At 43.9% G+C, this 13,942-nt stretch overlaps 1 protein-coding gene across 15 annotated transcripts in view; it reads left to right on the plus strand.

The window, feature by feature from the left end:
* The window catches only part of Astn2 (astrotactin 2), a 908,742-nt gene that overhangs the window by 172,509 nt on the left and 722,291 nt on the right, over positions 1-13,942 (plus strand). For all 15 annotated transcript variants that reach the window (XR_015439761.1, XR_015439763.1, XR_002396623.2 and 12 more), the window contains exon 3: positions 11,352-11,736. Coding sequence is in view for 12 of the 15 variants with exons in the window: in XM_087182849.1 (XP_087038975.1) it covers positions 11,352-11,736 (385 nt within the window). In the remaining 3 variants the exon portion in view is untranslated. The remainder of the gene's footprint in view (positions 1-11,351; positions 11,737-13,942) is intronic.

A 13,942-nucleotide genomic window follows, 5' to 3' on the forward strand; every position in this document is an offset into this window, starting at 1 on the left:
AACATTTTGTCTTTATTTATGAAGAAAGTTAGTTTGGAAGATGTGGTAAAGATGGGCACTTCTCTCCCTAGGCCGAGTATTGAATGTTGGGGATCTCTCAGGTGGAAATTGGTCCCCCCAGAAGAGGGGTGGCAGGGCAAAGCAGAATGCTGCCTCTGGAGTACAGCTGCTTCTCCCTCAATGAAGTGGAGGAACTGAGAGGACCAGATACCAGTTTTCATTCCAAGTCCACTCAACATCAACAGAGAAGAGAAAAGAGGCCAGAAACGTTGGGAGACATTCATTGTGATCAGAGGACGCTAAGAAGCCTTTTCCCCTAACACTGATCAGAGTGCCTAAGTGTACATTTTCCTTTTAATCCTCAGAATAGTACAGTAAGTCAGGACACCATGAGGCCCATTGCATGGATGAACAAATCAAGGCTCCTAGAAGCACTGGAAATAGACATGTGTGTTTGCTGGTACTTCCGTAATAACACGTAATCTGAGTGCCTGTTGTGATTTGTAATATAACCCTAGGCAAGTGTCCGGATTTCACTCCATTTCTGTCTGTCTCCAGAGCCTTCTCACCCCTGTCTATTCTGCTTGCCAGAGTGCAGAACTCTTAAGGACAGTGCCATAAAGGGAGCATGTGCTCCCTCTGTGCCCCTCTGACATCTGGCTTCAGGTCACAAATTTAGGGCCTGGACAGAGAACAGGAAAGAATCTCGTGACTAAAATAAAAAACCATTCTGCTACATGTAATGTGCTGAGAAATGGGATTGGGCCACCTCTGGGATCTTTGAATAAGAACCCCCTTTTGCTCTCTTCTTCCCATTCCTTTCTCTCCTTCTGTTCTTTCCTTTCCATCTCCCTTTCTAATTACTCCCCTTTCTGTTCTTCCTGACTCTATGTTCCCTTTACAACTCCTCCCAAATTTTGAACTGCATGGACTTCTCCAAGGAGAAAGAGCTCTCTCCCCACATTCTTTTCCTGGGCCTTGAACTATGAACACTGTCAATCTTGGAATCTTCTCCATGGCTGGATCTAAGGATGGGTCTTGGATGGATACAGAAGCAGAATGTGACAGCAGAGTCTCAGGGAGCAGATTTTAAGATGGTCACCATTCACGGTGGGGCCAGGAAGGCGGTTAGCAATGTAACAACTGGGACATTCCCTGAATCAGGAGAGAGAATGCATCCTGTGCCCTGGGTTGTTATACTTGGTGGAAAGGGTGGAGTGTGACCAAGAGGTGAAAGAGGTTATTAAGATTAAGGTGGTAGATGGTTGGCATATTCTCTGCAAACTTGGGACACTCAGGGAATACTGAATTCTGTGTTTTTAAGAAGTTTTATGAGACATGGAGCTAGAAGGTGGAGATGAAAGGGACATTCATACCTGGTCGGCCCTGGTGGGCACGTCAGGGACACTGATCAGCTCTTCTGCCTGCTGTCCTTGCATGAACCAGGTTTCTGCTAAGTCTGCTCTCTTTTTCCTTCTCATTGCTTGGTGTCTCGTGGTTGACTTTCTGCCTCAGTAGGCAACCTGCCTGAGGTTTTTCTGATCAGTCCCAGTGGGGGAGATCCTGAGGCCATCACAACATGCCTTCAAGACAATTGGCAGCTCCATCACTGATGCTGGAAAAACAAAAGAGCAAAACAGTGCCTCTAAAAGATTCCTATTGTGTGATTTGTAATAGGATTTGAAGAAGCTTGATGGATAGATGATGGAAGGATCAGAAATACTGGAAATCCTCCAGATTTGCAGCTTTCTTTTTGTGGTTTCTGTTTCTCTCTGTGAGAATTCCTAGTGGTGTTTGGATTCTTTTCTCTTTTATGACACTGTACTGAGCACTGATGTGTGTAAATCAATCTACAACATACACAATTCTTTTTTAAACATGATTTTCACTGGGATCCTTACATAGAGAGACCTGCTGTCATGGTCATTTTTAAGGTAGAGGAACAAAATGGCCATAACAAGGCTAGCAAGGTAAAGTGCCTGCCCCAAGACTGTACAGCTAGTCAGCCAGCATTTGAATCCAAATTTAGTGTCCTCCAAGCTACGTCAGGGAGGCCCCCTTTTACTTAAAGTTATTTCTGTCCTGATATATGCACAAGAATAGCAAATAGATGTGGCTCTCAATGCTTTCTGTGGAGGGTATACATTCTGGCTTAGTGTCCCCTGAGTATTTACAAATACATGATTAATGAAGGGGAGATTGCGACAATTTTTCCTCTGTAGCTCAAAGCAGAGAGAGATAACTAGCCAGTTACCATATTTGCCTCCTAATTACCCCTATAACTAGTACCTCCTCTCTAGGAACCAAGAAAGGAATAACAGCAATGATTTATTCATTCGCTAAGAATTTCCCAGGCTTCTAGTCCTTCTAGTCCTAGACTTAAGACAGGACTCAGAAGTGATTCAGACCCAGCCCTTGTGCTTATGGAGCTACCCGACCACATAGGAAGACAACTGTCCCTTTGCTCATTTATCCGCTTATGAATCCATCCATAAAATATTTAAGAATCAACAACACACTGAGTGCTTTTCTTGGTATGGAAGAGAGATTACTAATCACTACTGTTTCTTGCTAACAGAAATCCCATTCAGTTATGCCAATAAACAAATCAACACATTAAGGTGTAATGTAATGGCAGAGGGAGGCCAGAAAGTCAAAGAAAGAAAGGGATTAGAAGTACTGTGTTGGACACAAAGGAGAGCACTATTCTATTCTACAGGGAATACGAAGGAAGGCTCCACCAGTGGCTCCATGTTTTAGTGGAAGACCTAGCCCCTGCTCTGCTGCTAATGAGACTTCATTTTTCTGCCTAGAATTTCTCAAGAAACCAGTATCGGTCTGACTTTATGTCACCAGCAAGCTCATGTGAAATGATTTTGCCTGTATTAAATATTAACCACACTTTTGGGGACCTCCACCTTCCTTTCAAGTCTTAGGTCTCCTTCCCCCTTCAGATAGCTCTGTTGACCTTGTTTTAAGGTCGACACCCTGTTAGGGATCTCTCCACGGGCCTGGGAGCCTGCAACACATTCCCGGAGAATAAGGCATTGAGCACAGGAGGCAGGTTTCACATACCGCCCACTCTGCAGACACAGTGTAAATTTCAGGATGGTCATAGCAGCTTCCGACAGATGGACTTTGGATGTTAGAGTCAAATCTCTGCCCTGCCACCAAGTGACTGCAACCTTGTGCACCGCCCCTGTGGGAGGCTCACTTTCTTCATCTGATAAATGAATTCACTTACGAATGCCTAGCTTATTTGCTTGCTGTGGCCATCTTGTGAAATAAAACATAAATACAAGGGCAGATGATCTCTCTGCTGACTTCTTTAGTTTCTAAAGGGGGCAAGGCAAGGATGAAGACTTACGTTTTCAGATATCTTTCAAGTGTGTTAATCCTAGGTCAGAATTCTTGAAGCCATCATTTACCGAGCACTGATGTATTGGATTCCTTTTCTGCAGTCACTTGTTTAATTCACACAGTACCTTCATTCGGGGAGGAATGCTCTCTTCCACTTTTAGAGGAACAAGCTGAGGCTCAGGAAAATTCACCTGGGAGAGGCTTCACAGCTGGTACATGGCAGAACAGGGGCTCCAGCCACAACTCCCATGCTCTTTAGTGGGTTATTCAGTCCTTCATCACATTTGGGGTTTGTGTATACTTGATTGGATGGGCAGCCTCCCCCTCCTTTTAATTTGTCTTTAATTGGAAATGCAAGTAAGTTTTTTATTTCCGCTTCCTCTAAGATTTACACTTGGAAGCTGAGAGAAACTTTGCTCCTCACTGTTTCCCTCTGGCAGAGAGCTTATCAAACTGTGCTTTACAGTAATTATCTCCTCACTTATCTATTTCCCCAAATTGTGCATTCTTCAGTGGCATGTCTGTGTATTTCTACAGCTACACAGAAGGTCTGGTGCAGAGTCAGGATGTAACAATTAAGTAATAACAAGCCAGTGAGAGCTGTGTATGGAATGTTTCCTACAGGTCAGGGACCATGTGACACCTTGTACAACATGTCGCTGAATTCCCACCACAAGCCTTTTCAGTGAATGTCATTCCCATACTACAGGTGCAAAAACTGGGCATCATACAGAGTTTTCCAAGGTAGTATCATTGGTAAGTGACAGAGTAAAAATCTGAACTTGGGCCTGGCTGCTTCCAGGCATGTCCTTAACCTGGTGAATGACTAAATGAGGGCAAAGCTTCTCCCTGACCACCCAGATTCATCTGTTTATCTCCACCACTCAAAGAATAGAAAGAAAATCAATCCTCTTACGCGCACTTTCTCCCACCCTCCCCATTTATCCATCCTTCAGAGTAGGATTTGAAACAGAACTTGAGAGGCCACCTGAGGATATGGAGTGGGATACTGATTTGTGCTAAATGGCTCCTGTGAATTATCTTCAGCTCTCTATTACATACAGATGGAGGACTGCCAGATAGAAGTAGGTGTGTTTCAGTCGCCTACCCACAGAGCAGCATTTATAATGGATTCATTCATTCTTTCTTTGTACAAGTAATTGAGGAGCTACAGTTTGCCATGAAATAACCACATTTATGCAGGAAAAAATAAAGGTCCTTCCCTTAACTCTTTCTCAGTATAGCTTACAATAAATGTATAAAGAGGTCTGCCTGGTGCCAGATCCTGAACAAGGCTGGGGACAAAGAATTGGTGAAGGATACCCTCAAGGTGTGCTCTGCTGGTGGAAGGTCAGTCAAGCTACTATTCAACTTGCCATGTGCTCTGGCACACAAAGTCTGAGTCACGGTGGGACCTAACAGGTGGAAGCTCTTAACCCAGCTAGAGGAGCCTGATTTCAGAGAGCTAACAGTCCAAGAACTGAAGATTAAAGGACTAGGTAAACACATAAGGAAAGAAAATTTCAGGCAGTGGGAGCAGCAGAATCTAAAGCATAGGAATCAGGATGGTTAGCTGGTTTAATACCTGCATCTATACCTGTAGAGCCAGGCAGGATGTCACAGCATACACTGTATGTGTCTCATCTTTTAAAACCAGTTTCAAATTCAGCTTGATCTTTCTAATTTCCTGGCATATTAGAGTTAAAATGACTATCAGAAACCATCTAATTTTGCCAACCCACCCTAAAGAAGGAAAGGGCCACGGTCACAGTCTCACAACTGGAAATGGAAGTAGAAATGCAGCTGGGAGCCTGTACAGAGAATATCTCATACTATGATGAAAGGGGCAGGGAGGCCTCATTACTATGCTGTATCTAACTTGTTTTTTAGGAAGCAAAGCTCTGTATCAACAATATGGATGCTAATATTCCCTGAGATCCACTGGGTGCAAGTCATTTTACTAAATGTGCTGTATAATGCAATCTCATTTAACCTTCTTAGTTAGGTGTTAGTAAACAAGTATAGGTGAGAAAACTGAAGAAACTCAAGTGATTTATCCCCAAATGCACAACTAAAAGATAGTGCAGCCACGATCAAACCTGTGTCTGACTGGAGGATAGGCACACATGGACACCCACAGTGTCTGTTAGCTGTCAACCTGACCGATCTCTGTAGATTCAGAGTGCTCCCCTATTATTTGGCTCCTTTACTGACCCAGTCTAAAATGATTAAGGATGGTTAAGTGGGACAGCCATGGTTGGAGGATGAGTGCATTTCAAAGAACTATTCTGTGTTTTCAGTTTACTCATTGGCATTAGGTTGGGAAATGAAATAATGTCTATAATAGATAGTGGATGACTTGCTTAAAAGAAAAATATTTAATTTTGCTTAATGTTTATTTTCCTTAAATAGGTCATGCAGTCTGTCTAGAGGCAAAGAAATAAATATTAAGAAGTATAGTTAATGAGACTTAAAGATAGGTGTGGGTATATTTTTATAGATATGAATATGTATATATATGCATAGATTTTTGTCTGTTATCATCTTTTAGTCTTTTTTAGTTAATCAGTATATCTATAAATATAAATATAACTTTTCATTTGATTACGGGTTAATTTAAGATATTGCATAACTTTCTGAATATTATAGAGGAAAAATTAATAGGGACATAGATTCCTCTTTAATCCAGCAACAGAATCCAGATATCACTGCCAGGTTGTTTCCTTCATCTTCCTCCGTCTTCCCTGACAGTCGAGCACAAATCCTCCCATTCTCCTGTATATGTGTTGTATCTACCCCATTGGCTGGATGATTACCTCCACTGTCCTAGTTTCAGGCATCACTGTTTCTCTCTTGGACCAGGGATTCTCGACCATTGCACTATTGGCATTTGCGACCAGGTAATTCTTCGTTTGTGACTTTCTTGTGTATGTAGAAGGCTTAGTTTCCCTAACCTTTACCTACAGGATACAGTTAGCACCCTCACCCTAAGCTGTGACAACCAAACACATCTCCAGTTCCAAATGGCTCCTGGAGCAACATAGATACCAGTTGAAAACCAGAGTCATAACTCATAGTCAGCAGCTACCTTGCTGGTCTCCCTACTCCAGGCTCTCTATCTGGTCCAATGTGATCTGTCTAAGACATAGAGTTGATTCTGCCACTTTAGTGCTTAGAAAAAATAAACTGTGGCTCCTCAAGAATATATTAAAAGCATACATTTGAGACTAGGTTATTCACAAAGATGAAAGCCTGCTTGCTCCACAAGAGCTACAAATTGCTGGACTTCCAACTTAGTCAATGGGGAGGAGATATGTTTCCAGCTGTGCTTTGGTTATGTTAGGGAAGATGAATTGAGAATTGTGGAAGAAAGAAAATAAAGCTTAGGAGATCATTCAGCATGTATTAAAATTATCACAATGAAAACTGGGACATAGGACAGCCATAGAATGGATAGAAATGGAAGGTCATAGAAACTATTTTATAGATCAAATTCTGCAAAATATGATTCACATATTTCTTAGCGGCTTTGCAGGGTAGCAGCTGCATATTTGACCTCTAAAACTTTACAAGATGTTCTGTGATCTTGGTGAAGTCACTTGCATTCTCTGAGCCTCTCAGTTCCCCTGACCATAACACTAAGGGTTTGAACTGTTTTCTGATAATCCCTCCAGCTTAACACAGAATGAGGCCTGAGGAGAGACTTCGAGAACCTGGAGCCCCAGACCCCTACCTTTCCAGCTCTGTCACTCGGTGAATGGCCAGATAGAACACCCTGTGGATCACCGGTCCACAGCCATTGCAGGGCTGGCTGCCAGGGACCAGAAACAAGTGGAGAGAAGGAAAGGACATTACTTGGGAGAATATGCATGTTCACAGCTCTGAGGATTAAAGGCCTGTGTTCTTATCACTGCTGAACAGAGTATTATAAATCCAGTCTTAGAATACCAAATCCCCTTGTGGCTTGGCCGTTGTGAGGGAATATTAAAAAGGCCAGAGACAGAAATAATCAGTTTCCGAATGACACATTGTCAAATAAAGCATTTCTCACATTGTCCCTTTCTTTCCTTTCTCTGGCTCCTTCTCCTGTGCCTGGATATTTTAACATGAAAAATAGATTAAAATGAGGCCAGGATGAATGGCATTCTAAGTTTGACTCTTCAGAAGGCTCTCTTACTGGGGTGGTTTGGGGGTGCTTTTTATTTTTAAACTCTACAATTTTTCAGTTTTTGGTATTGTATGAGTAAGCAAATTGGCTGCAGTTGTCAGTGTTGGAAAAAAAGCAGAACAACAAAGAGCGCTAATATAAGGTTTGTTCAGGGGCCATGTTTATGCTGGGGTAAAAGCTAGCTCAAGGTCTTGTATTTGTATTCCTCAGGTGAGTCTAGTCAAGATTTTAGGCTTCTAGATGTTTATTATGCACCTTTTCAGGGGCAAGCACCACAACTTAGGCTGGGTAAATACAGCCTAAAATAAAGGTGCTGCCCAAGGAAGTGATCTCCAAGCTGAGAGGCCGGGGTGAGTTGAGCTGCAAAGATCAGCTTCTGGTGCTGCCATAACCAATTGCCACAAACTGAGTGGCTTAAAACAAAAGAAATTTACTCTTCGTCAGCTCAGAAGGCCACAAATCTCAACACTAAGATATCAACAAGAAAATTCTTGCTTCTTCTGGAGGCTCTGATGGAGAAGCTGTCCCAGTCTGTAGTGGTCCATCGGCTTCCCTTGGCTTGTAGACCGATCATTGCAGTCTGCTTTCATCATCACACTATTGTTTTCTGTGTGTCCCTGTGTCCTATAAGAACACGAGTCATTGAATTTAGGATCTGATGTGATCTAACCTTCACCAATTGTCCCTGAAGAGATCCAAATTCCAAATAACATCCCCTTCCGGGATTCCAGATAATGAAAGCATGTTTTAGGCTGAAGGAATGGTCCATGAAGATGTGAGAGGATCACACTTTGGAAGGAAATGAACCATTTTGTAGTTCCAGGACAGGGTATGTCAGATAGGACACGTAAGGCTTTTGGGGAACCTAGGCAGGAGAAGGAAGTAAGGATCCAGTGAAGGACCTTGAGTATCAAGCTAGGAAGCTGAGACATTATTCTGAGGAGCCTGGGGAGCTAGGGAAGAGGTTTAAGCCAGAGGCTGTGGTAGAAAGATTTGGTTTGGAATAAGGGAATAGGAGAGCTGGAGGACTGAGGCTGGTACTTGCTGACTGTTGTGGTGCCAAACTTTTTGCCCCCATCTTTTACTACGTTGTTTAATCCTTAGCATAACTTTTCACATTGAGCACAACCAGCACCATTGTAAAGGGAGCCTCTGGGAGCCCAAGGAGGTGAAATATTGCAACACACTTGTCACAGCCAACAGCGAGCAGGGAGGCAGGGAGTTGCATGCCCCAGACATGGGTTTTTCCTGTCACACCACTCTGCCCTTGACATCTCCTGCCCTCACCCTTGCTTGGCTCTGCTGGGGAATTTGAGACTCGCTGTCAGTAACAAACAGGAGGGGCATGCAATCTGCATAGAGAGACTTGTGGAAGGAAGATGCCAGAGCAGAGGGCACACTTCCCTCTTGTGCCTCTGCCTGATTTCCTGCCCAATAGCTTGGTGAAATTTTCAAAATCACTCCCATACCTGTACAGCTCAGTCTCCCAGAAGCAATCCCTTACCTAATCGACTGGCATTTTTTATTTTGGGGGACTTTTAGCCATGTCTCCAACTTTGTTTGTCTTGGGCAGCCCCAGGGTGAGCACAGCGCAAATTGGGCTTGGCATCAGGTCATTCTTGAAGCCAGGAGGACCTGGGCTCACCACCCCTCAAGTCTCTTCTTAACTTGCTTTCTGAAATCCACAGCCTGCTCTGTGTCTTCTCTTCCTGCCTTGGTGACCCTCTTGCCCGGCAGTGTTTTCTCCACCACCAGGACCTGTGTTTGCTCAGAGGCTGGACACTGTGGCCTTGCTAGCCTCTATTGGTTGCTCCTGCTTTTCCACTTGCTTTTCCCTGGTGACAAACACCGGTAAAGAGCAGGTGTAGGACTCCGTAGGAGTGGGTTGGGACAGCAGCCAAGGGCAGTGAAGGGGGATCCAGAGGACAGTGTCTTCCTGCTTCTGAGTCACACACCTGCTTTCCTTGGGTGGAATGGCCCAGAGGACAGAGATGGCCACAGGATTTTCTAGAGCTCCTTTGCTTATACACAGCACTCTTCACTTTGTGAGGAATGAAATATATTTGCTTTGCACAACAACCCTGTAGGGACTATGTCTTCAAATTTCCCTACAGTGTGTATTTGCCAAACACCAATAAGTATTCCACCCCCATTGACTCCCATCTCACCTCCCTCTACCAGGAAGTTTGCAACTCATGCATATTATTTGACAAGGTCTACACACATCAACACCTAAATATGCATATTTGGGCCATGTTTGACTTGTGTTGTTGGTTTATAAGTTTTGACATCCATGGAAACTTTCTTGGAGCTTCTGAAGTTGCTCACTGCCAAAATCAAGGTAGAGCTTTGACCAACTCACCACTCCCCACCTCAGTAGCAGTGACAAATTCTGTCTTAGTGAGCTGAGGGCCCTGCAAAATGAAATGATAGCTTAGGGTTATCCTAAGTATAGGTATCCTAGAACCAGTCACTTTTCCCCCAATATCACAATTCAGGGTGAACATCTGTGTTCTTGGTGGCATTTTATAGGGATAGCTATCAAGAATCATGTTAGCCCCCAATAAAAAAATGTTAAAGGGAAGCAATGGACCACATAGGTAGAGGTGAAAGAATATAGGCTTTAGAGTTAAAAACACACTCAAACAAAATAAATGCACAAAAATGATTCTCAGGTCTTGCTCTGCTTCTCACCATCTAAGTTTCTGAGCCTTTTCTTCTCTCCTACATCCCAAGGTGTCCCTTCTAAAATCTACATGTTACACTGCTGTAATTCGTTACAGCCCTCAGTCTCGCCGACATGAACTGTGATATAAACTAGGGGAAGTCAGACAGCAGGTGAAGGCCTCCCTCCTGGTCAGAGGAAGTGTTCCTGGCACAGAGGGGATGAGGGCAGGGCGGAGGAGGCAAACCTTCCACTTTTCGCCCTCACCAGGTGCCTGGGGGAATAGTCATGGTTGGGAAATGCATCTGCTCTTAAGGAAATCAGAGCAGGTCATTCCAGGATTTTTATGAATCATTTAAAATATGTTTAAAAACACATGACCTTATTTCAAAGTAATACACAATATGCCAACCCAAGCATTTAGGAGACAGATGTGTTCACCTTAAACTTCTGATTAAAAGAATCCTAGAAAGGTCCTTTTTCATTCATTCCTACCGTCATTTATTTATTCAACACACACTTTTTTAAGCACTTATTTTGTCCCAGACCCCTTCTTGATAGCCAGAGATTTAAAAGACCAGTGAGTTTGAAAATGTAAAAGATATAGTGGAAATTATCTTTGATTTAATAATTTTCTCTTGTATTGGCAGCAGGATGTAGCAAAGTTACTGGCTCTTGAGCCCAGAGTGAATTCATCATAGAGATAAGGAAACAAGGTCCAGAAAGCTTGAGCAACTATCCTGGGGTCACTGGTGGTAGGAGGCAGAGTCCAGGATTAGATACCCATGTGAAGCTGCAGCCCTGACTTCCCAACATTTAGCTAGCTGGATTGCTCTTACATGGCCATAACCATCATCATTCCTTCCTCATGTCAACCTCATGAAAAAGAAACATCAGGGAATCTTACTCATGCTTTAATGAAAATCCAGGCTCAGAGAAGTTTGGCAGTTTGCCCAGAATTACACAGCATGTTGGTGAAAGAGCCAGATTTGGCGTGAGTGGTGTCTTTCTAGTTTCAAAGCCATGGTTGGTGGTTCCTGAGGCGCTATTAGGCCGTCAGGGATTCTGGCCCACCGTCATGGATGGGGAACGCCCTTCTGGTCTCCCAGGACAACGAACACTGGCCCATTTGCTTCCCCTTTTTCCTTCCTGCTCCAGGGTGGCCTCATCGCACTGTTGTTGCTGTTGCTGGTCTTCACGGTGGCACTGTATGCCCAGCGGCGCTGGCAGAAGCGGCGCCGCATCCCCCAGAAGAGTGCAAGCACGGAAGCCACTCACGAGATCCACTACATCCCGTCTGTGCTGCTCGGGCCCCAGGCCCGGGAGAGCTTCCGTTCGTCGCGGCTGCAGGCCCACAGTTCCGTCATCGGGGTGCCCATCCGGGAGACCCCCATCTTGGATGACTACGACTACGAGGAGGAGGAGGACCTGCCGCGGAGGACCAACCACGTCTCCCGCGAGGACGAGTTCGGCGGCCAGGCCACCCCCACGCTGGACAGCCTGGGGCGGCCAGGGGAAGACCAGGTGGAATTTGAGAAGAAAGGTGAGTCCCGCTGGCAACGTCCCACGTTTTGAGGGAGATTCTGGGGAGTGGGAAGAGGTGCAGGAACCGAGTGGGTGGGGTCCCACCAGTGTGGTCACAGATAAGCCATTTCAGACCCATGCCCCACCTTTATTTTATTTTATTTTATTTTTTGACAATCAGAGTTTGTCTTCCCAGGCCCTTCAATAGTACACGGGCAAAAAAGTGTCAGCCTTTCTGGAATTGGAGTTTTGAGAGACTCAGAGAGGACAGAGTCCATCCACTCTCCAGTGTTTCTTGATTACCTCCTTGGACAACTTTCTTACTCTTCAAGAATCTGTCTCATTTCTAGCTATCACTATTGAAAGTTTTCTCCCCTAGCACTTGAAATCTGTGTCTTTGGGCCTCTCTGTCTACAAAGAATGAAAATTTGGTCTTCCTTCTTGGGAACTTTTTTTTAAAAAGGACCTTGTAACTTCTGTAAGTCAATCTACAAAGCAATGGCAATTTCTTCAGCTCTCTTACGTGAAATGCTTTTCAGAGCGTTTACCATCCTGGCCACTTTCCTCTGGCCGCAGTCTTACTTGTCATGGCCTGGTGTTAAAATACAGAGCTGGCGTCCATCATCAGCCTGTGGGGAAGTCCAGTGCTGAGCACAGTGATTTCCCCTCCCTCTGGACAGATGTTAGGCTCCTGTTGATGCAGCTTGAGGTCACATTTGTTCGTTGCAGCTGTTGCTTACTCACACTGGGGTCTGTGATGACTGATACCTCTCACTCTTTTTCATACATGTTGTTGCAAAGGTCCATTTTCTTTGTCCTGCTTGAGGACAAAGCCTAAGCAGAGATGGGTTTATATTTGCTCTTATGAAGTGTCTTCACCTTGTATGTAAATGGGGCTGGGATAATTTCCTTTAGGCAAATACATCCTAGGTATAGTTTTTTGGTTATTTTTTCTTTCTTTCTCTTCATTGTCTTTGAGGAGCTGAGGATGGTGAGTTAAAAGTTGGTCCTGGAAATGCCATTTCAGATACTTAACCTCCTCTTGTGGGAATCAGGAAGCACACACCTCATTTCTTGGTCCAACCCTTGATGGTTGTGGACTTTACGTTCTCCATTTTTGTTCCTAGGTTCTCCTCTTTTTTCCATCTTTCCCTGATGCTCAGTGGCTAAGAGGAACAGTTAGGACTTCTTAAATAGGGGAGATTTTTGTCAAGCCTAGAAACTCAGAGAGGAAGCAGAATGATGCAGAGCATGAGAGCATGGATTTTAGAGTTATCTCGGCCTGGGTTAAAATCCTGCCTGCTTTATTTACAATGTGATCTTGGAAAAATGGGACTCCAATGTGCTGAGCTCATTTCCTCTATGAAGGACTAATGAGAGGATTAGATATAAAATATGTGTGAAATACTTAGCCTAAGGCCTGGCAAATGATAGATGTAGAACTCCCAAGAACTAGGTTTAAGACCTCAGACCTTAAGTTTTAGCTGGGCTTTTGAGTGGCTTCTTAATTCAGCTACAACATTGCTCTCAAGTCTTCCTCCATCTCGCAGCTACTATGAAATTGTCATCTCCCCTTTGGCCAGATGTTGTGTTTCTATCGATACACTTCTGTGGATATTGACCTTGGCACTTAGTATGTTATACAGTGATAATCAGTTTCTCTTTCTGTCTCCTAGACTACACTTGGAGATCTTTGAAAGCAAGAACAACGTCCTTAACCTTTGTTTTAACAGTGTCCAGCATGATGGATGACACTATTAAATAGACACTCTAGAAAAACTTGTTGGCTGGATGATTGAAAAAATTGATCAGTCAATCAAGATAAATCCAAGTATCAATTAGAGTTCAGAGGACTCAGTTCCCGGCTGCAAGATTTTTCAGTGTCCTCAAGTGAGACCCTATAAGTGAAAGGGCTATCAGAGACCATTGATAATGGTGACTCAATCCTGGAAAAGAGCAGAAAGGTTGAATAAAATACTCAGGAAGAATCATTGATGCCAATTAAGTGGCCACCAAGAACAGGTGCCAAGATACACCTAATATAGGCACATTTTCTCCCTTCTCCATCTCCCCCAAAACACACACACACACACACACACACACACACACACGCACACATGCATGTACACACATGCACATACGTGGCCAAATTTCTTACACAGCATTTCATTTAAAATTTTTATCAGTATATGTTTGTGATACATAATGAATATATTCATCAGGTG

Source organism: Heterocephalus glaber, unplaced genomic scaffold (assembly GCF_053883595.1).
Source record: "Heterocephalus glaber isolate CG9 unplaced genomic scaffold, H.glaber_assembly_v1.0 deba00001479, whole genome shotgun sequence".
Lineage (NCBI taxonomy): Eukaryota > Metazoa > Chordata > Mammalia > Rodentia > Bathyergidae > Heterocephalus > Heterocephalus glaber.